Here is a 23,512-nt window from a genome sequence, read left to right as displayed (position 1 = left end):
TCTGAGGAAAGGAGACCAACCCATTGGGAAACATGGCCAGGCCCAGAGCTGGGAAGAGAACACCTTGGAAGCTAGCTCACAGTTCAGTCACTCTGAAAACACACCGACTATTGGCAGCTGGCACAACCCTTCTACTGCATAATGAAAGTAACAAAATACGACTACCAAATACCTAAGAAAGATGCATATCCAAAAACGGATTGTGGGAGTCGACTACAGCCAAGATAGGTGGATAAATCATGTAGTCAATTTAAACATGACTTTAAGTTGAAGATGTGAAGTTATACAAAAGTATAGACTCGAACATCTAAACATAGAAAGACAGGTATCAGGTTCATAGACATATTCCTGGCTTTATAAATACTTGATTGATTGCGTTACGTACCGAAGGCACGTATGAGTTCTCCCTGCACAGCCCAGGTGAGAGTGTTGATGAGGCAGGCAGAGGTGAGGCCGGCAAACAGAATGTTGTACAAGAACACTATGTGGAAGTTCCCCAGCCAGTTATATCTCCCAAAGTCTCCCAGGAGGTCAAACCGTGTGATTCCTGAAGAACAGGTAAGAGACAGAATGTGATTAGTTTGACACTATAAACTACTCAGCATATCTTCACCCCCCCCATGGATAAATAAAGTTCAAATCCATATTACTTTCACTAATCCATCCGATTCAGATCTGTGAATACTTCAAGAGAGGAAGGAAAGAAGGGTGCATTTCTGAAGCACAGTACTTGACCATGGCCAAGGTCAGTGTTCATAGTGATTGACTGCATACACATGCCCTCTTGTGTTCAGAAATGATACTACAACCAGAGGATCTGTCTAATTACAGTAGGCAATAGAGCCCCACAGTGGTGGTGTCATAATACCCAAAAAACCTAGTGGTCAAACAGGGAAATGGTTCCAATTGTTTTTACACCATAAATGTTTCCAATAGGGGATTTTAGAAACACTTGAAATAAGGGCTGTTTCTCGTGTAGGCTTACCCTGGGTGTGAGGGCAGGTAGCCTAGTTGGGCCAGTAACCGAAAGGTTGCTAGATCGGAATCCCCAAGCTGACAAGGTAAAAATCTGTCGTTCTGTCCCTGAACAAGGCAGTTAACCCACTGTTCCTAGGCCATCATTGTTAATAACAATTTGGACCAACTTGCCTAGTTAAATAAAAGGTTAAATAAAGAAATAAAAACAATTGATAAGTCACCTTTGTACGAGAGAGATTTACATGGTAATCAAAACGTCATGTCAGGGTAAGCCTACAGGAAACACAGCCCTTAGGTGTTTCTAAAATCCCCTATAGGACACATTTATGGTGGGAAAACAATTGGAACCATTTCCCTGTTTGACCACTAGGTTTCATGGGTATTATGACACCACTGTGGGGGTCTACGCATCTATTTTTTTGTTCAACCATACGAGACGACAAGAATCTAGAAACTCAACCTGGGGAACGGGGAGGGCTCTTACCCAGAGTGCGAGAGAAGACCGGCAGTGCTGAGCTGAGGACCAGAAGAGAGACACAGTTCCCAATGATCTGTGTGAGGTTGGTGTCCTGAGAGCGGGGCAGCAGGGAGGTGAAGAGAGGAGAGCTGTAGAAGCCCACCACAGACGACACCATCAGGTACAGGATGAGGACCACCTGCACCGCTGCTCCCAGGGAACCAAACATGGAGAAGGAAGCCGTCCCCAGGCGAGGGTCCTACCACGCAGAGGAAACGTACGATCAATGCAAAATCGGTTATCCTGTATAAAAAATGTTCGTACCCACCCCCTCCCTCCCTCCGCTAGTTTATGTCCTTAGAATTGTTTAGTCTTAAAATCTATGGCCCTCAGTCACTCAACATAGAACAGGCTATTCAGGGTCAACATTAGAGGCAATAGGTCAATGTGCATCGTTAGAATTCAACGTATCTTTACAGGTAGGAGTAAACTCATGCCATAGGCCCTCAAAATGCAACTCTGGACCTTGAGGCCAGTTCCACTGCATTTTCTTTAGTTGTTCCCCTCTAATCAGGGACCAATTTAGACCCGGGACACCAGGTGTGTGCAATTAATGATCAGGTGGAACAGAAAACCTGCAGGCTGCGGGGACCTCCTAGGCTAAGTACCCCGGCTATAGGGTGTCCAATCAAAATCCATTTTGACCATTGGGTTAAATTATTTGTTTTATTGTGTAGATAATCCACTAAGAAAATCAACGGCCCAGACTGTCTCGATCCTAATCTGTTCAAGATATTGGAGTTTTTAACAGTAGTAGGAAGGTCAAAATTAGGCTGACTAAATGAAACGGAGGCCAGCGGAAATAAACATTTTAAAAAGGAAATCTGGTAAAACGCATTGCATGAGCTAGACTGGATGCTGTGCCAGAAGGAAGGCTACTCGACAGGCTCACTTCTCAAATCCGGTGGACATAAAACAATAGGTCAGATGGATGTCGATTTTGAGACATTTTGGTATACACTGTTCACATGTTCTTACAAAAACAAGCATCTCTAAAAATGTCAACGGAGCACTAAGTACCACAAGCTTTCTATTTTCTAAGCCTTAAATTGGCATGACGCGAGCTGAAATAACAGTTTGCGACCCATGGAAACGGGCAATGACCCCGACCAGAATGCAAAATCCTCAAACGTTTTGGCAAGAAAGCTGCACAGCTCTTAAAATGATCAGAGCTCAGTGCTTATGATCAGATGCATTAAGTTAAGAAAAAAATGACCACCAAAGCGTGCTTTCACCCACATTGGGCAGTGTGTAAACGCCCTACATGCTATAAAATCAACAGCGGGCTGTCGAGAATAATCCATACAAAGCCCCTTCCAGCTCACGCCGCCCCTTATTCCCCTTGGTAGAGTCCTCTCACCCCCATTCCACTGGGCATGGCCGTCTCGTCGAACAGGAGCTCCAGAACATGGAAACAAACCATCAACACGCAGGCCACCGTCAGGGCTAGGAGCAGCAGCATGGCCAGAGGGTAGAACAGGTTCCGCTGCCATGGTGACGCTCTCCTCCGCATCTCTGGGGGGGGGAAGAGAATGATGAGGACAAGGACCACTGTAGACAACGCTGTCAGTCTCCCGGTGAGCAGTGAAGCTATTCCTGGGAAAAAAATTCTAATGCCCGAATGAAATCCAACAATGTTGTATAATCTTCCAATGAATTTGATCCAACCCTAGTAAGTCAAGAGAATTGAATAAAAACACAGTATTATTCTTATAGACCGACGGTCTTACCGAGGGCGATTCGTTTGGCCTGGACGCCAAGGTACTGCGTCCTCAAAGGTTCCACGTTCACACTGACCCAGCATGCCGTGCTACCCCCTACAAGAAACAGAGCACGGTCAACACCACCTCCTCTAGGATGAGTCATGGACGTGGGGGTACAGGCAGTGTACCCCATGTTGAGACTATTGTAGCCCATGGTCGCTGGCCCACTCACTGTTGAGTGTCCTGGAGAGAGAAGCCTCCTCGAACGCAGCACAGTTCATCTCCACCTCCACATTCTCCAACAGCTGAGGAAACACAGGGGATTGGATGTCATCCAGTCATTAGTGTCATGTTATTGTCAATGGTTTGTCAACTTACACACAGCTCTAATACACACACACACACTTCTCACCAGACATGCCACCAGGGATCTCGTCACAGTACCCAAATCCAGAACAAATTCAAGAAAACGTACAGTATTATATAGAGCCCTTATTGCATGGAACTTCCTTCCATCTTATATTGCTCAAATAAACAGCAAACCTGGTTTCAAAAAACAGATAAAGCAACACAACGCCTCTCCCCTATTTGACCTAGATAGTTTGTGTGTATGCATTGATATGTAGGCTGTGTGCCTTTAAAAATGTATGTAGTTCTGTCCTTGAGCTGTTCTTGTCTATTGAGGTTCTGTATTATGTTTCATGTGGACCCCAGGAAGAGTTGCTGCTGCTTTTGCAACAGCTAATGGGGATCCTAATAAAATACCAAAGATATAACAATGTCACCCGTGTTCGGTTATTGTCTGCATACTGGAGAAAACGTTTGTGGATTATCACTCACCCGTGGTTTGACCAGTAGGCTCCCGGTGACACTGAACATGCGGGACAGCCCGAAGGGAGTGCACACTGCAAGGAGACGGGAAGAGGTGTCAGGCAGCATTCAGACACATCACAAGTTAAGCAGCCAGTGCGGCAGATGGACGAGACATAGTAGAGGTGACCTCACATAGCAGCAGCAGCACTCCACACAGAGAGATGGCAGAGTAGAGGTAAGGGAGATAGTACTCCCACATGTCTGAGATGGGAGACAACAGGTCATTAGAAAAAGGACTTTGATACATGGTTCTCCCCCCCCAAAAAATTAACAAAAGGACACCAATTCAATAAAAATAAAATAACTAGCCATTTGCGAACAGTTGCAAAAATGGCTTGAATGAAAAGCAAAGATCAACTCACCGTAGAGGCTCTCCCTGGCGCTGTGGTTGTTTAGCAGAGCCACAAACACCCACACCATGCCCAGCACCAGCAGAGTGAGCAGCAGCAGCACCACTGCAGTCTCATACACCCGCGCCATCACCCCCTTCTTACAGCCCACGAAGCCCTCCGACTCAGTGAAGAAGTAGGCGAAGGGCATGAGGAAGACCAGGGACAGGTTGGAGAACAGGAACACTAGGTTCCATAAGCCTGATGATGGAGAGAAAGAGAAGAGATGGTCAAAACATTTCATTACAAAAAGTTAGGTAATATCATAAAAAAGGGATAGAAATTCAGCAACAAACACGACCACCACAGTGAGGCGCAGCCTCGCCGTTTAGGGAAACACTGTTTTTTTGGGGGGTGTATACAGAATACAGAAATCTGTAGAGCTCAATGGAAATAAGCAACAGGGACTAGAGTGGATAATGTTATATTTGGGGCCCCACTTCCCTTTAACTGCTGGTTGGTGGAGCTCACGTTTAATTTCTGTGATAGACGCACCATGGGTTATTATTACATAACAGGCAACGGTGCAAGGTTCCCAAAACCATAGTAATGAATCATTCGTTTTGGAGCTCATTGACTAGCAACACTTCAAAATGTAGTTAAAACAGATTGGTGTTTGAGGTTTGGGGCTACGGGCGCTCTGACAATGAACGAACGACTATGGGTTGAAAACGTGGAGCGGTATTGGGTGTTGTGGTGTAAACGTGGATCAGTACCGTGAATGAGCGATCCGTTGAGCCACTGCATGTAGTAGCTGTGAGGGAAGATGAGCAGCACCTCATTGGACAGGATGGAGATGGGGAGTAGCAGCACAGCGCACACTGCCACAGAGAGGGTAAACGTACACAGCCACAGCCTAGACAGGAAGAGAGAGAACGAGGGTGTCTGTAGAGTGATCAACGCACGTTGTGTTTTTATGTCATTTGGACAATACAGTATTGTGTGTTTTGGATGCTAGTTGCTCTGGGTGGGGAGCGAGGAAAGGAATATCAGTGTGTAAGGACAAAGGGCAAGGAGGACAGTCACACAGACCAAGTTGTGTCACCTCGTAGGTCACATCGACTCAGATACTAGCTCAAATACTCTGCTCACACACAGCCACTAATCACAGACTGCTTGCTAGGTCAGTTAAATCATTAGGTCTCTTCACTTACGCAATTTTGTTGGCGGTCGCATCTTCAACGTCATCTGGAAAACGGCAGAAAACATACAAGTGAGTGTGTCACAGCTAAACCAACAGGCAAGCGAGCATCAGCATCGATTCACTGAACACATCTTCAACATCACACCATTAAGCTGCGAGGCACAAATGCTCTGCTGGTGGTATTGACTGACCGCGGTGGCCATTCATTGGAAACACTGTACTCGTAACGCAGAACAAGTTTAGCTGACTCGTTCCAAAACCCAATAAAAACACACTGGCTGGCCCGGCTCAGTGGGCTGGCCCACCTCCAAACAGCTACAGGACAGACTTGTTATGTTGGATGCGGATGTGCTACAGCGGTTTTTCAATAACCAGACTTTATTGGAGCGATTACATAAGGTACATAAACCAAATTGCATTTGCACAGCCACACTTCCAACGTTCAACTCATAGGATTAGGGCTGTCACGAAAATGTCATCAGTTGGTGATTGTCAAGCAAATAACTGGGGTCGGTCTCACGGCTATTGACCGTTAATTCAACTAATTTAGCATCTCCTGGCTTCCACACACAGAAGTCACAAATGCAGACCTTTGGAACATCTACATTTGAAAAAAGTATTGTAAATCCATGAAATATAGCCTACACCTTCACAATAAATCCATTATTTAAGACCAGTCTAAAGAAACATGATATGAATAAAATAGAAAGGACATTTTCACCAAACAATTTGGAGGGAGTGCACACACATGCAGCTAACAAACGTAATGGGCACTCCTATACGCTAAAATGTAGAGTTATTCATGTAACTTCAGTTCTACAAACATTGGGCAATAGGTTTTGATATTTAATACATAGAATGACGTGACTAATGATGTGAAAAAAGTCGCTTGAAAAGGCATGAGCTCGGCTTTGCTTTTTCGCACAGGCTGTCCACGTCAGTCTCTCAGTCACAATTTGACAAGCACCTGCTAACTCCTTCAAGACCGTTGGAAAAGCATTCCAGGTGAACGCCAAGAGTGTGCAAAGCTGTCATCAAGGCCAAGGATGGCTCCTTTGAAGAACCTAAAACATTTGTTTGGTTACTACATGATTCCATGTGTTATTTCATAGTTTTGATGTCTTCACTATTATTCCACAATGTAGAAAACAGTCAAAATAAAAACCCTGAATGAGTAGGTGTCCAAACTTGACTGGTACTGTATGCATGTTATTTTTTAAACTAGGCAAGTCAGTTAAGAACAAATTATTAATTTCAAATATTGCCTATGGACAGAGAGAGACCGTTCAAAAGTTTGGGGTCACTTAGAAATGGCCTTGTTTTTGAAAGAAAAGCCCATTTTATGTCCATTAAAATGGATCAGAAATACAGTGTAGACATTGTTAATGTTGTAAATTACTATTGTAGCTGGAAAACGGCAGATTTTTTATGGAATATCTACACAGGCGTACAGAGGCCCATTATCAGCAAGTGTCACTGTGTTCCAATGGCATGTTGCGTTAGCTAATCCAAATTAATCAATTAAAAGGCTAATTGAGCATTAGAAAGCCATTTTGCAATTGTTAGCACAGCTGAAAACTGTTGTTCTGATTAAAGAAGCAATAAAACTGGCCTTTAGACTAGTTGAGTATCTGGAGCATCAATTTATGAGTTCGATTACAGGCTCAAAATTGCCTGAAACAAATCATTTTCTTCTGAAACTCGTCAGTCTATTCTTGTTCTGAGAAATGAAGACTATTCCATGCAAGAGATTGTACGAGATCTTCAGGTTCTTGGCAACGCTGTGTACTAATCCCGTCACAGAACAGCGCAAACTGGCACTAACCAGAATAGAGCGGGAGGCCCCGGTACACAACTGAGCAAGAGGACAAATACATTGGAGTGTCTGGTTTGAGAAACAGACGCCTCACAAGTCCTCAACTGGCAGCTTCATTAAAAGGTACCATTCTCAACGTCAACAGTGAAAAGGCGACTCCGGGATGATGGCCTTCTAGGCAGTTGGAAAGAAAAAGCCATCTTAGACTGGCCAATAAAAAGAAAAGATTTAGGCAGAGTTATTTTGCCTAGAAGGCCAGCATCCCATAGTCGCCTCTTCACTTGACATTCCACTAGGTCTCCATGTCATGGCTTTTGCACTATCAGTACAGATACCAACACATCTTGACCAACAAAGTCCATTTGATGTCACAAAGCTGTCCAGTACTTTAAAAAATATCCTCTCCTGTTGTCCTGGTTTCCAGTAGTTTGTAGAAGAGGATGTCTTAATTGACACCCCATAAATGTAACAGACATATACCGGGAGCTGTGCCAGACTCATCCAGCTGTAACGCATATAATTCACCTGCTTGTATGCAAAGCAGTAATTGTTTCAAAACATCCTGACATGTTACTGATGCGTCATGAAACAGTGTTGTTTGACAAAGGTATTGTCTGTATACGTTCTTGGGCCTTTTCCCCCAGCATTGTCCCAGTTTCGAAATTACACGTTGTGCATTCTACTATTGCAACTTTCAAGAGTAAAGAGGTCGACCGATTATGATTTTTCAACGCAGATACCGATAATGCAAAAACAAAGTGTTGGAGAAGTAAAAGTGCAATATGTGCCATGTAGAAATTTAACATTTAAGTTCCTTGCTCAGAACATGAGAACATATGAAAGCTGGTGGTTCCTTTTAACATGAGTCTTCAATATTCCCAGGTAAGAAGTTTTAGGTTGTAGTTGTTATAGGACTATTTCTCTCTATACCATTTGTATTTTATATACCTTTGACTATTGGATGTTCTTATAGGCACTTTAGTATTGCCAGCCTAATCTCGGGAGTTAATAGGCTTGAAGTGATAAACAGCGCAATGCTTTACTTTACGCACAGCGAAGAGCTGCTGGCAAAAATGCACGAAAGCGCTGTTTGAATGAATGCTTACGAACAAGCCTGCTGCTGCCTACCACCGCTCAGTCAGACTGCTCTATCAAATCATAGACTTAGAATATAATAAACACACAAATACGAGCCTTTGGTCATTAATATGGTCAAATCCAGAAACTATAATTTAAGACAAAATGTTTATTCTTTCAGTGAAATACGGAAACCGTTCTGTAATTTATCGAATGGGCGGCAAGCCTAAGTCTAAATATTGCTGTTACATTGCACAACCTTCAATGTTATGTCATAATTATGTAAAATTCTGGCAAATTAATTAAAGTCTTTGTTAGGAAGAAATGGTCTTCACAGTTCGCAACTACAACCAGTGCTTTTTTCGCAAATGCGCTTATTAAATCATCCCCAGTTTGGCAAAGTAGGCTGTGATTCGATGATAAATTAACAGGCACCGCATTGATTATATGCAATGCAGGACAAGCTAGATAAACTAGTAATATCATCAACCATGTGTAGTTAACTAGTGATTATGTTAAGATTGTTTTTTTTAAAGATATGTTTAATGCTAGCTAGCACCTTACCTTGGCTCCTTGCTGCACTCGTGTAACAGGTGGCCAAGCCTGCCACGCAGTCTCCGTGGAGTGCAATGTAATCGGCACCCAAAAATGCTGATTACCGATTGTTATGAAAACTTGAAATCGGCCTTAGTTTAAAAAAATTGGTCATTCCGATTAATCGGTCAACCTCAAACCCATACTCACCCGTGACATAGTCCGCATTCTTCTTGAAGTGAGTGAGGATGAGGTAGGACAGAATGTAGAGGCAGGTGAAGAGGAGGACACAGATCTGCAGAGGAAACAAAAACAAAACATTGGCACCATTTTTTAATTAGCAGGATGTGCTTTGACAGTTGCTTCATTAGCTTTTTAGGGACGTGTGCAGCTTGGTTCACTTTTATCCAAATATAAGTAGAATACACACATATTGGACCAACATAATACCAACCCAAGTCTAACAGCCCTTCTGAAATGAGTCATACAAACCATAGTAGGTTAGGAAAAAAAATACACTAGGGTAAACGGTTAGAATCATAGAAATAGAATAACAGTAAGATGCAAAGTGGAATCCCTACTGTTGACCAATCACAGACTAAGGGGCGAAGATTTCGGCTTGCCTCTAGAAAAAAAATTAAAAATGTTATATATATATATATATATATAAATAATGTGTGTGCTCGAACAGCCCTCACCGAAGTCCAAAACGTCACAAAATGTCTTAATATGCAAACTTTTTTGAGCGGTTTCAGGTGATTAGCATGCGGGCGCCTTATGTGAATCTAACAGAGGAGAAACCGCGCAGCTTAAGTATCAGAGGGCGGGGCTCGTTGTGTGTTTTGGGAAGCAGCCACAAGACGAGAAAAACAGAAAAAATACAAAATGTATAAAAACTATGGAAGCCTATTACCACCAGAGCGCATAGCCTAGAGAAGCCTATGAGCGCTGATCCCCTCTGGCCAGTGGAAACGGCATGCATTTATAGCCTAAAATAGGCCTGTGTTAAAAGAAAATGTGATCAAATCTGGTTTATGTTCGAACTTCAGGTGGCTAGGCTACCTAGACCTTAGCAATCAAATTATGGACTGGAATTAAATCCACACACCAACAGTGATGACATACTGTGTGAGTAACTTTTAAATTAATGATGCAAAGGCCTACATGATAAAACCCTGCATAAAGCAAGCTCAGCCCTGTTAGTTCTACTGTGCAATTGCAGTTGTCGACTTTGTTTGTTTAAACCATACGACCGGATTAGAAAAATCTGGTCCCATCATAGACCCTATAAAACCGTTTTACAGCTGATTTATTACCATGTCATACCCGCCAATTTAGGTCCGGAGACTTACCCGGTTAGGTTAGCCCAGTTGTTCTCCAACCTCTCCGCGGGACCCCCAGACATGTCACAATATGGTTTTAGCTCTGAACTAGTTCACCTAATCAAGGGTTATTGACAAATTGAAATCAGGTGTGCTCGTTCTGAAATAGATCAAATACATAAACCGGCTGGGGATCCCCTAGGAGAGGTTTGAGAACCACTGGGTTAGTCTTTATTGAAATACCCCACCACATCTTGGACCCACCTCTAAATTAACACAAATGAAGAAACATATCCTATAAGTATCCAATCAGACAAAATGGGGGAACTGTGGATACAACTTCCTCCACGCTCATGCATTATCATAATTAATATGCGCCCCCACTAGAGATCGCTGCATGTTTCTGTTAGCCAAAACATCCTGATGAAATACAACATATTACTGGCCTGCAAATGTGCCTGGAGCTTGTAAGTTAAACTGCCAACAAAAAGACCCATAACTGATCCAAATGTTTGCCCAATCAGGCAAGCTAGATGCAATTATTTCAAAATTATAAGCATTCAAACGACAGGCTATTCACTGCAGTTTACAGTCTAGACTAGAGTTTTGCACTCACTTGCATTGTTGTTATTATTGTCCCTAAAAAATAAAAATGAATCAATAGGGTAGCTTTCAGAACTTGTACCCGGGGACTGGGAGCACATAGTAGCTAGTGCATTTGGACTCCTTGACTTGCTCCACATTGTTACATAACAGAGCCTTATTAAAAAAATGGATAGAATTATATTTCCCCCCACTCCTCATCAAATCTACACAAAGCAAAAACTGATTTTAAGAAAATGTCTGCAAATTTAAAACACAGAAATATATTTACAAAAGTATTCAGACCCTTTACTCAGTACTTTGTTGAAGCACCTTTGGCAGCGATTACAGCCTCAAGTCTCCTTGGGTATGACGCTACAAGCATTGCGCACCTGTATATTTGGAGAGTTTATCCCAGTCTTCTCTGCAGATCCTCTCAAGCTCTGTCAGATTGGATGGGGAGCGTCGCTGCGCAACCATTTTCAGGTCTCTCCAGAGATGTTCAATCGGGTTCAAGTCCGGGCCACTCAAGGACATTGAGACTTGTCTCAAAGCCACTCCTGCATTGTATTGGCTGTGTGCGTAGGGTTTTTGTCCTATTGGAAGGTGAACATTTGCCCCAGTCCGAGGTCCTGAGCAGGTTTTCAGCAAGGAGCGTGCTCCATTTTGCTCCGTTCATCTTTGCCTCGATCCTGACTAGTCTCCCAGTCCCTGCAGCTGAAAAATATAATCCGCACAGCATGCTGCCACCACCACCGTCTGGCCACTACCATAAAGGCCTGGTTGATGGAGTGCTGCAGAGATAGGAGAACCTTCTCCACAGAGGAACCCTGGAGCTCTGAGTGACCATCGGGTTCTTGGGAAGAGTCTTGGTGTTTCAAACTTCTTCCATTTAAGAATGATGGAGGCCACTGTTGATTGTGGTCTGAAATGTTGTCCCATTCCTCTTCAATGGCTGTATGAAGTTGCTGGATACTAGCGGGAACGGAAACCTGCTTTCATACACGTTGATCCAGGGCATCCCAAACATGCTTAAATGGGTGACGTCTGGTGTGTCTGCAGGCCATGGAAGAACGAACATTTTCAGCTTCCAGGAATTGTATACAGATCCTTGAGACATGCTGAAACATGAGGTGATGGCGACGGATGAATGGCACGACAATGGGCCCCAGGATCTCATCACGGTATCTCTGTGCATTAAAATTGCCATTGATATTTACATTTATATTCATATGATATGACCTGGCTATACCATAACTCCACTGTCACCATGGGGCACTTTGTTCACAACGTTGACATCAGCAAACCACTCGCCCACACGACACCATATATGCCGTCTGCAATCAAGCCCGGTACAGTTGAAACCAGGATTCACCCGTGAAGAGCACACTTCTCCAGAGGCCATCAAAAGGTGAGCATTTGCCCACTGAAGTCTATTACAACGCCGAACTGCAGTCAGATCATGGTGAGGACAACGACCACGCAAATGAGCTTCCCTGAGGTCCTGGGCTAGCATGGTTACACATGGTCTGCAGTTGCGAGGCCAGTTGGATGTGCTGCCAAATTATCTAAAAACAACATTGGAGGCAACTTATGGTAGAGAAATTAACATAAAATGATATGCCAACAGCTATGGTGGACATTCCTGCAGTCAGCATGCCAATTGCTCGCGCCCTCAAAACTTGGGACATCTGTGGCATTCTGTTGTGACAAAACTGCACATTTTAGAGTGGCCTTTTATTGTCCACAGCACAAGTTGCACCTGTGTAATGATCATGCAGTTTAATCAGCTTCTTGATATGCCACATCTGCAAGGTGGATGGATTATCTTGGTAAAGGAGAAATGCTCGTTAACAGGGATGTAGACAAATTAGTGAGTAGGGAACATTGCTAGGATCTTTTACCTCGTGAAACATGGGACCAACACATGTTGCGTTTATATGTTTGTTCAGTGTAGTTATGTAGCCTATAGTTGATCGTTACACTTGTTTACTTTTATGCTCTATAAAAATGGACCCCCCCCCCTAGAGGCACAGATAGGAGGAGGAACATTTAAGAGGAGAGAGAGAACAGGACCCAAGACATGGCACCAGAGCAAGATAAGCCAGGTAAGATAACAGGGAGATCATAAGGACTCAGACACGGGCATAGTTGTGTAAATATTATTAGGTAGGCCTAGTCAAGATGTGTGGGGTTTGACTCAAACCTCAGTCAAATGTTTTTGAACTGACATCAAGCTTTTTCAGGTCACAACAACAAAATGCAGTACCATCATCCACTGGAATGACAAGTGAGCGCCCAGGGCTGGTTTTCCTAAAGCCTTCATTGCTAAAGTAGCCTATGTTATTTCTCTCGACAACCCAGGCTCACACCACTTTGGGTGCGTCGGGAAACCCAGATCACCAAAAGTGAAACATTACCATGAGACGGTTATTGGTTACAAATAGACATTCATGACAAAGACCAAGAGGGACAGATGGGTGTCTGCAAATAACCAGTTTACCCAGTTGGAGAGAGGGAGAAAGGGGGTGAGTGTGGGATTAGGAGAAGACTACACAGACCTTAAACCCCAACGAGGCTCAACATGCAGCCAGCCTGAATAGATTTAGACCCATCTAGTCTGTAGTATTTTGCAAGAGTTGACTCCTTGACCGACTGAACATTGATTTAATCCTATTTAAGCGGATAGTCATTTAAGCAGTCTGCTGACCCGGTTGTCTGGGGGGGGGGGGGGGGGGGGGGGGTAAACATCCGAGCCAAGCATGACAGAGCTGGGTTATGCATCAACTATATCTGCAGCCTGGAACCGTGCTGGAAAGGACAACTTCAAAAAGGGGAAATATATTGCTGTTAACAAATGTACCTGTGGACAAGGACCACATCTTCCACATTACAGTTGAAGTCGGGAGTTTACATAAAGTAGTTTTAATGACTCCAACCTAAGTGTTTCAACCACTCCGCGACCGGGGGGTGTTGAGTGAGTGGATGTGTGCTCTAAGGAAGTTGGAGATCCTACACAAACTAAACCCATTAAAGAGACAACTAAGGACACAAAACACACATCCTCCCCGCCCAGCTCCATGCAGCTCAGAGGGAGATGGGTGAGAGGAGGGTGACAGGATGCAGGACTTCATCCTGAGGTGAGAATAACAGATGTGAAAGTCCCCTTCTGGGAGAGTGGCAGAGAGAGACGTGACAAAAATGGCTTCCTCTGCTTAGTAAGGGTTGTGTCCCAATTGGCACTCTATTCCTTATATAGTGCACTCCTTTTAACTACAGCATTGCGGACCTGCATTTCCTACAGATTGAAGAACGCATGTCCAAGCACACCTTGTCCGTGTGAACTGAATGGCCCTAAACCCAATCTATTGAAATATGATAACATACTAGACATCACCTCTTATTGTAATTGTAGGCATATCTGTTCAAGCAGGGAATTATTTCACTACAGTAATAGATCAACTTCTTGTTGAAAAAATAAAAGTTCACGCATGCACACTTCCCCCTTACGTCAATGCTTAGACCCTACATTATTCTGACATATGTACAAAGTACATTTGACAATGGAAGAGGATGCGTTTCAGTATTAAATGGTGGTCCCCCCGCTTCCTAGGCATAGGATCACATCCCAACAATGAGAGGCGAAGGGGAAAACAAGTGGTTCACTCACTCATTAGGCCTCAGTCCTGACCCATACCAACTAGCCTAACCACAGTAAAGTTCCTAAAGTTTCTGCCATTCCAGGATGGTTTCTCATTTTGGCAGTGAGAATAGATGCCACACTTTGGATGGGCAGTCAGGCTAAGGGACACGGACTCAGACAGTCACAAAACAGGCTAAATCTTTGACAGAACTCAGCAACCAGGACAGGTTGCCTACAATGTTTTGCCAACATGACCTGAATGTAACAAAAACAACGTCTTCTTTGAAGGGCATAGGGCTAGATTACCCATTTACCACAGGCCAACTATTGTCTTGTAGATTTGTTGATAAACTTACCAATTGTGATGTATAGCTAGCCTGATACAGCTAAACATCAAATACAACAACTTGGGCTGTGCGATATTGCCAAAATATATTTCAATATTTAAAAATTTAACAGTATTTTATGTTTGTTTAGTAAAAGTTCAAAATTTGCTTTATGAATAGTGCGTGAACCAATGAGTCTTTCTCCATTCTGATTGTATCATACTGTTCAATAAAAACAAATTGCCTGCATTTCCTACACTCATTTGAGATCATTTCCACACAGGCAGCAGGATATGGACAAAAAGAAAAATCTAGGCCTTTTATTTTAATCTTATTTTTTTAACCAAATGTTCTAATTGCGATGTAGATCAAAACACGGTTGGAATCAATAGAAAGAAAATGATTATTCTAATGATATAGTTAGGATAGAAATAGTGGGCACTTTGAATACAGTGTTTGACAGGACAACGAATGAAAATGCCAGGGAAGAGTTAGTGACAGCTTAGGAACCAAAGTGTCGGTCAGTGTTTACTAGGAGCCCCATAATCTTAGCCTACATTAAAATGTTTCTTCATGTAGCCAACATATTCATGCTTCACCTATTCCCCTTTGATTTAGAAGATCCTGTTGCAAACATTCTGATTTAGGCTTTACACCATCACTGGTATCAGGCTGTAGAGCTAGCCAGGTTTGCTGACTCAGTACATGTATTAGCTAGCCAGCGATTAGCAGCTAACACGATTTAGCTAAAAACCTGATAAGAAAAGACCAACTAAACGGAGCAAAAAAAGAAATGTCCTCACTGTCAACTGCATTTATTTTCAGCAAACGTGTAAATATTTGTATGAACATAAGATTCAACAGAAACTGAACAAGTTCCACAGACATATGACTAACAGAAATGGCATAATGTGTCCCTGAACAAAAGTCAGTATCTTCCCAGTATCTGGTGCCACCAGCTGCATTAAGTACTGCAGTGCATCTCCTCATGGACTGAACCAGATTTGCCAGTTCTTGCTGCCAGATGTTACCCCACTCTTCCAAGGCACCTGCGAGTTCACGGACATTTCTGTTGGGTGGGGGCCCTAGCCTTCACCCTCCAATCCAACAGGTCCCAGACGTGCTCAATGGGATGGAGAGCCGGGCTTTCGCTGGCCATGGCAGAACACTGACATTCCTGTCTTGCAGGAAATCACGCACAGAACGAGCAGTATGGCTGGTGGTATTGTCATGCTGGAGGGTCATGTCAGGATGAGCCTGCAGGAGGATGTCTTCCCTGTAACGCACAGCGTTGACATTGACTGCAATAACAACAAGCTCTGTCCGATGATGCTGTGACACAGACCCAGACCCTCAATCTCCAAAATCTATCCCGCTCCAGAGTACAGGCCTCGGTTGTAACACTCATTCCTTCAACAATAAAAAGCAAATCCGACCATCACCCCTGATGAGACAAAACCGCGACTCGTCAGCAAAGAGCCGTGTTTGCCAGTCCTGTCTGGTCCAGCGACGGTGTCCTATTGCTGACAGTCTGAGCACTGATGGAGGGATTGTGCATTCCTGGTGTAATTCGTGCAGCCACCCTGTACCTGTCCCGCAGGTGTGATGTTCGGATGTACCGATCCTGTGCAGGTGTTACACATGGTCTGCCACTGTGAGGACGATTAGTTGTCTGTCCTGTCTCAGGTATCTCACAGTACGGACATTGAAATGTATTGCCCTGGGCCACATCTGCAGTCCTCATGTCTCCTTGCAGAATGCAAGGCGCATTCATACAGATGAGCAGGGACCCTGGGCATCTTTCTTTTGGTGTTTTTCAGTCAGTAGAAAGGCCTCTTTAGTGTCCTAAATTTCCATAACCGTGACCTTAATTGCCTACCGTCTGTAAGCTGTTAGTGTCTTAATGACAGTTCCACAGGTGCATTTTCATTAATTGTTTATGGTTTATTGAACAAGCATGGGAAACAGTGTTTAAACCCTTTACAATAAAGATGAAGTTTTCCGGAATTTTAAGAATTATCTGAAAGACAGCGTCCTGAAAAAGGGACGTTTCTTTTTTGTCCCATCGCTCCTTGAGTGACGGGACAGGGCTAGGTCTGTGTGGAAAGCGGCATGAGAGAGAAGAGGGATGACTCAAGTAGCAGTGTAAACTATAAAATGGACGCTACACACAGTCATATCACATTTAACAAACAAAACATTCAAATACCGTTCTAGAAGATAAAGTGAAGACCCAAAACGGGTCCATGTATCATTACCGGTATATAGTCAAATACAATATACCACCCAGCCCTAGTTACAACAAAAACAATTACAATACAGTACACACGCTGAGTATCAAAACAAAAAGATTAGTGGCCTAGTACAGTGGTCCCCATCTCTGGTTCTTGAGTACCCCGAACAACACATTATTGTAACCCCGAACAAACGTACCCGATTCAGCTTGTCAACTAATCGTCAAGCCCTCGATGAGTTGAAGCAGGTATGTTTGTCCAGGGCTACAACAAAAATGTGTGCTGCTGGGGGTACTCAAGGACTGTAGTTGGGAACCGCCGTACTAGCAGTCTAAGCCGCTGCCTCAGGGGCACATATACCTATGCAGCATGGGTTCATTTCTGGCCTAGTGCCATTTCAGCAGCTCTACGCCATTGTTCCTCTACTTCTATCCTGCCTGTCCAATAAACAAAACATTTGTGAGGAGTGGGACTGCCCCACTGCTTAAAAAGCAGAACAAAGATTAGCCAACAAACTGAATTAAATATTTCAATGTGCAGTCTAAACCTGGGCAATAAGCAAGGTATATCCACAAAAGGGAAAGTACCGGTAGGTGGGGGGGGGATCACAACACCCTGGGAGGGTTAAGTCGTTGAAGGTGAACACGCGTTTACTACTTGAACTGGTCCAAGAGAAATAGATTTTTGTATAAGGTATACTACACTGAGCACAACAAGACCCTGGCAGTTGACAACAGGCTGAGGGGCCTGAGATTACCAGGTGGTTGAGAACAAGGTGGTGGTATGGAGTTGAGTGGGTTTACAGTTATGATACAGTACAAATGCTGCTGAGCTTGTGTGTTGAGGTGGTGGTAGGGGCAGAAAGCTGGCTCAACTTCATGCCCTGAATAAACCTTTGTGCTGAAGCAGTGAAATGAAAGTTTTGGAAACTGCTCACTTCCTTCCTAGCTTTTTACACATTACAGAGGTCCTTTCTATACTGCATGGAACAAGTCCACTATCGAGGTAGCCTTTTAGCACAGAATACAAATCAGATTGGCTTAATCGTCGAGATCATTCTGGAATTCAAGCAACACTGTTTACAAGTGGAATAAGAGGACATTTCTATTTATTAAGGATCCCCATTGCGTGTGTGTCTCCACAGTGTCTTCACAGTTCCATAAGGTGTATTTGTGGGAGTTGTTCAACTGCTTGCATCAGTTACCGGATGTGAAATAGAGTTCTGTCGTCATGCATTCAGCATGTTTTTTTGTAAGAAATGTTGACAAGTAGTGATGAAGGTCAACGTCTCATCCAATGAGCCATGAGAGATTTCCGTGGCCCTTAAAAAAATGTACTCCGTGTAAATTTAAGGGCCAGCGTGCTGCCCTGTTCTGAGCCAATTGTAACGCCGTTGCACCGGACCACATGGCTGAACTGTAGTCCAGGTGTGACAAAACTAGAGCCTGTAGGCACTGCCTTGTTGAGATGATTGTTAAGGCAGAGCTTTAGTATGGACAGACTTCTCCCCATTTTAGCTACTATTCTATCAACATGTTTTGACCTTGACAGTTTACAAGCAGTTTAGTCACGTCAACTTGCTCAATTTCCACATGTATTACAATAAATCAGTTGAGGTTCAAGGTTTAGTGAATGATTTGTTCCACACACACACAATGCTTTTAGTTTAAATATTTAGGACTAGCTTATTCCTTGCCGCCCATTTTGAAATTAACCGCAGCTCTTTGTTAAGAGTTGCAGTGATTTCACTCGCTGTAGTAGCGGATGTGTAGTGTTGAGTCATCCACATACATAGACACACTGGCTCTACTTAAGGCCAGTGGCATTTCATTAGTAAGGATAGGGGGAAAAGGGGGCATAAACCGCTGCCCTGGGGAATTTCTGATTCTACCTGGATTATGTTGGAGAGGCTTCGGATTTACACACAACAGCCAAAAACAACCCAACCAATGTTGTGGAAATGCAAAGGCCTACATGCATGTTTGGGAAATAACCATATGATGCAATACTCTGATCAGAGGAAGTTGAAAAATAGATTAGTGACGTCTGACAGAACACAGAAAAATTACCGTTTGAAAAATCACATTGTCTGATACGCCAACCTCCAAGTCATCTTCAAGGATGCAAAATGAGGGGTTTGTATCCAGATTGATGAGAACTGGGCCTAAAACTCCTTTAAAAATGGCCAAATAATCTTGATTAACCCAGAATTAAAAACCTTGTGTTATTTGGTCAGCTGCATGTTTAACTTCTGGGTCTGTGGTACTTGGGAAGCAGCATGCTTAGGTGAAAGCGACATTTCAGCACACATTAGAAGCTCATAGAACCAAGGCCCGGTCTGAACTGTGGAAGGGGAGAAGATGAATGAATCAGGCAAAGACACCTACGTGGTGTTACAGCTGGTCAATAGGATTGATTATGGAGGAATGAGACAAGTAGGTTATTTGAGCTACCTTCTGCCTTTCGTACTCTTGCCCCCATCGTGATAGTATAACATTTCAAAATGCATTTGGGAGGGAAAAGCAACTTGTTGTCCATATTAAAAAGACGAGGGTTTGAAATTAACAATGATAGGCAGTCATTGTAAATAATCATTTGTTAACTTGCCTAGTTAAATAAAAAAGAGCTCAAAGCACACTGTTAAACAATATATCTGATAAGGCTTTGAAATAACAAATTGCGCCTCGGCCATTGGGAGTGCACTAAGACTCACTTCAATATTTGTTTTAGGACATTACATTTACTGTTAGATTAATACATGGCTAGTAGCAGTAGGGGTTATATTTAGAGTTAATGATTTAGCTAATGTGTTTTGAGTTTCCACTTCCTGTGGTGAATTGGCACCAATTGAATTAGGCCTATATACATTTTAGTTCAAAGATTAAGACCAATTCATCTCTTTTGAACTAAAAAAAAACAAATCTGAAAAATCTGAAGCCCTATTGAAAGTAAAATATTACTAAAATATCAAAATTGCCAACCGAAAATTCATGACAATCACTGGATGAGGTTGCATATCAATATTTTGAGTCATGCATTCCTGCTTGGACAGGTTAGATGTAACACGCTCAGTAGTCTATTACACTTCTTAATAAAGCATTGTGAATGACTATGCCTTTATAAGATTGCAAATGTATTTGTTGTGTGACGCTGCAAAATGTTTTTGGGGTGACACCAATTTCAAAATGGGCTAGATTCTTGTACAGTACAAGGGGGGAAAAAAGTATGTGAACCCTTTGGAATTACCTGGATTTCTGCGTAAATTCTTCATGAAACTTGATCTGATCTTCATCTAAGTCACTACAATAGTCTGCTTAAACTAATAAACAAATATACGTTGTCATGTCTTTATTGAACAGACCATGTAAAACATTCACAGTGCAGGATAGAAAAAGTATGTGAATCCTTGGATTTAATAACTGGTTGACTCTCCTTTGGCAGCAATAACCTCAACCAAACGTTTTCAGTAGTTGCAGATCAGGCCTGCACAACAGTCAAGAGGAATTTTGGCCATTCCTCTATACCATACTGTTTCAGTTCAGCAATATTCTTGGGATGTCTGGTGTGAACCGCTCTCTTGAGGTCATGCCACGGCATCTCAATTGGGTTGAGGTCAGGACTGGGCCACTCCAGAAGGCTTTTTTTTTTCTTTCTGTTGAAACAATTGTTGATTTACTTCTGTGTTTTGGGTCGTTGTCCTGTTGCGTCACCCAACTTCCGTTGAGCTTCAATTGGCGGACAGATCGCCTAACATTCTCCTACAAAATGTCTTGATAAATGAATTCCCAAGTCTTTCCAACGATAGCAAGTTGCCCAGGCCCTGAGGCAGCAAAGCAGCCCCAAACCATGAGGCTCCCTCCACCATACTTTACAGTTGGGATGAGGTTGATTTGCTGCATGTTCCTTCCAAACAACTCAGTTTTAGTTTAATCTGTCCACAGAATATTTAGCCAATAGTGCTATGGAACATCCAGGTGGTCTTTTGCAAACTTCAGATGTGCTGCAATATTTTTGGACAGCTGTGGCTTCTTCCGTGGTGTCCTCCCATGAACACCATTCTTGTTTAGTGTTTACCGTATCGTAAACGCGTCAGATGTTAGCATGTTCGAGATTTCTGTAAGTAGTTAGCTGACACTAGGATTCTTCTTAACCTCATTAAACATTCTGATCTTGTAGTCATCTTTGCAGGATGGCCACTCCTAGGGAGAGTAGCAACAGTGCTGAACTTTCTCCATTTATAGACCATTTGGCTTACCGTGGACTGACTTTGAGATATTTTTGTAACCCTTTCCAGCTTTATGTAAGGCAACAATTCTTAATCTTCTGAGATATCTTTTGTTTGAGGCATGGTTCACGTCAGGCAATGCTTCTTGTGAAAGGCAAACTCACATTTTGAGAGTGTTTTATATAGGGCAGGGCAACTCTAAACCAACATCTCCAATCTCGTCTCATTGATTGGAATTCAGGTTCGCTGACTCCAATTAGCTTTTGTAGAAGTCATTAGCCTAGGGGTTCACATACTTTTTCCAACCTACAATGTGAATGTTTAAATGTATTCAATATAGAAAATAAAAATAAACACAAATTAAATGACCAATTTATGAACAAAAATGTAAGTGTTGGTCCCATTTTTCATAAACTGAGATAAGAGCCCAGAAATGTTCCATATGCACAAACAAATTTGCAAAAAAAAAAAATGTACATCGCTATTAGTGAGCCTTTCTCCTTTGCCAAGATAATTAATCTTGTTGACAGGTGTGGCATATCAAGAAGCTGATTAAACAGCATGATCACAAGAGGTGCACCTTGTGCAAGGGATAATGAAAAGCCACTAAAATGTGCAGTTTTGTTAACACAATGCCAGATGTCTCAAGTTGAGGGAGCATGCAATTGGTATGCTGACCGCAGGAATGTCCACCAGAGCTGTTACCAGAGAATTGAATGATAATTTCTACCGTAAGCCACCTCCAAATGTTTTAGAAAATTTGCCAGTACGTTCAACCGGCCTCAAAATCGTAGACCACGTGTATGGCGTTGTGTGGGCAAGTGGTTTGCTAATGTCAACGTTGTGACCAGAGCGGCGGTGGGGTTATGGTATGGGCAGACTTAAGCTACAACCAACGAACACAATTGCATGGCAATTTGAATGCACAGCGATAACGAGACACGGAGTCCTTGTCCTGCCATGTTTCAGCATGATAATGCATGGCCCCATCTCGCAAGGGTCTGTATACAATTCCTAGAAGTTCAAATATCCCAGTTCTTCCATAGCCTGCATACTCAGACATATCACCCATTGAGCACGTTTGGGATGCTCTGGATCAATGTGTACGACAGCATGTTCCAGTTCCCGCCAACATCCAGCAATGTCACACGGCCATTGAAGATTGGGACAACATTCCACAGGCCATCGAATGAGATTTGTCACACTGTATGATACAAATGGAGGTCACAACAGATACGGACTGGTTTTCTGATTCACGCCCCTACCTTATTTTTAAAGGTACCTGTGACCAACAGATATCAGTACTCTCAGTCATTAGACACCCATATACTAGTGCCTAATAAATGTATTGTGACTGATTTCCTCATTAAAACTGTAACTCGGTCAAATTAATGAAATTGTTGAATGTTGCGTTTATAATTTTGTCCAGTATACATGTCATCAGATGTTAGTTTGTACAGTGCCTAAAGTACAGTACCCATTATCTACTTGGCTCATGGAACAAGGCTTGTTCTGGAGTAGCTAAGTCTACATGAGAACTGCTGTGCTTTGTGGGGTTAAGGGTCGTCTCCATGTGCCCTGTTGAAGCAATACTAAATCAGGTCTGAAGTTCAGCGGGGAGGTTGGGAGCAGCTGTACAGTGCCAACAGGCCAGACCAGGGTAGCATCTCACAGGGAAGTGAACATGCTGAAGCCAAGTGTCAACATGTCAGGTAAATTCAATACAGCACAAACATTACATTATATAACCAAGGCTTTGGAAGAGGAAGCATAGGCTAGCTCATGGCTAAGATGGCGCCTCGCCTTGAGCTCCGATAAACCGTCTCCCGTTTCTAACACTGAGAATCTGAATTAAAACACCCCGGACCTAAGCTCTTGAGAAGCCAAGGGCCCCCCCTTTAGGTTCTCAGCAGAAGGTACGGAACACAGTTGGCTTCATGTGAACTACAATCCCAACGCTTCATTTAAACATTTTGAAAATGTAATAATCCACGCTTGCAGTTTCGGAAACCTTTGAAACAACTTTCATACCAGCGAGAAATAATATTCAAAATACAAAAGATACTTATTATTGTACGCAGATTAGCAAAGTTGCACCCGGCTGTCACACATCCTCTCGCATTTCCATTGGACCAAAAATTGAGCATTA

General features: G+C 43.0%; 1 protein-coding gene across 2 annotated transcripts in view; it reads right to left on the bottom strand.

Annotated features, from left to right (window-relative positions):
• lmbr1l (limb development membrane protein 1-like) overlaps positions 1–23,512 on the bottom strand; it is a 34,224-nt gene that overhangs the window by 2,336 nt on the left and 8,376 nt on the right. For both annotated transcript variants that reach the window (XM_029622662.2, XM_029622663.2), the window contains 11 exons: positions 9,242–9,326; positions 5,615–5,648; positions 5,177–5,316; positions 4,434–4,661; positions 4,204–4,272; positions 4,039–4,103; positions 3,431–3,503; positions 3,226–3,312; positions 2,856–3,010; positions 1,463–1,694; positions 386–547 (listed from right to left, as the gene is read on the bottom strand). In XM_029622662.2, coding sequence (XP_029478522.1) covers positions 386–547; positions 1,463–1,694; positions 2,856–3,010; positions 3,226–3,312; positions 3,431–3,503; positions 4,039–4,103; positions 4,204–4,272; positions 4,434–4,661; positions 5,177–5,316; positions 5,615–5,648; positions 9,242–9,326 — 1,330 coding nt within the window. The remainder of the gene's footprint in view (positions 1–385; positions 548–1,462; positions 1,695–2,855; positions 3,011–3,225; positions 3,313–3,430; positions 3,504–4,038; positions 4,104–4,203; positions 4,273–4,433; positions 4,662–5,176; positions 5,317–5,614; positions 5,649–9,241; positions 9,327–23,512) is intronic.

The sequence above is a fragment of the Oncorhynchus nerka genome, linkage group LG20 (assembly GCF_034236695.1).
Source record: "Oncorhynchus nerka isolate Pitt River linkage group LG20, Oner_Uvic_2.0, whole genome shotgun sequence".
NCBI classification, from domain to species: Eukaryota; Metazoa; Chordata; class Actinopteri; order Salmoniformes; family Salmonidae; genus Oncorhynchus; species Oncorhynchus nerka.
Note: the sequence above shows the minus strand (reverse complement) of the source record. Positions and strands in the feature narration are given on the sequence as shown.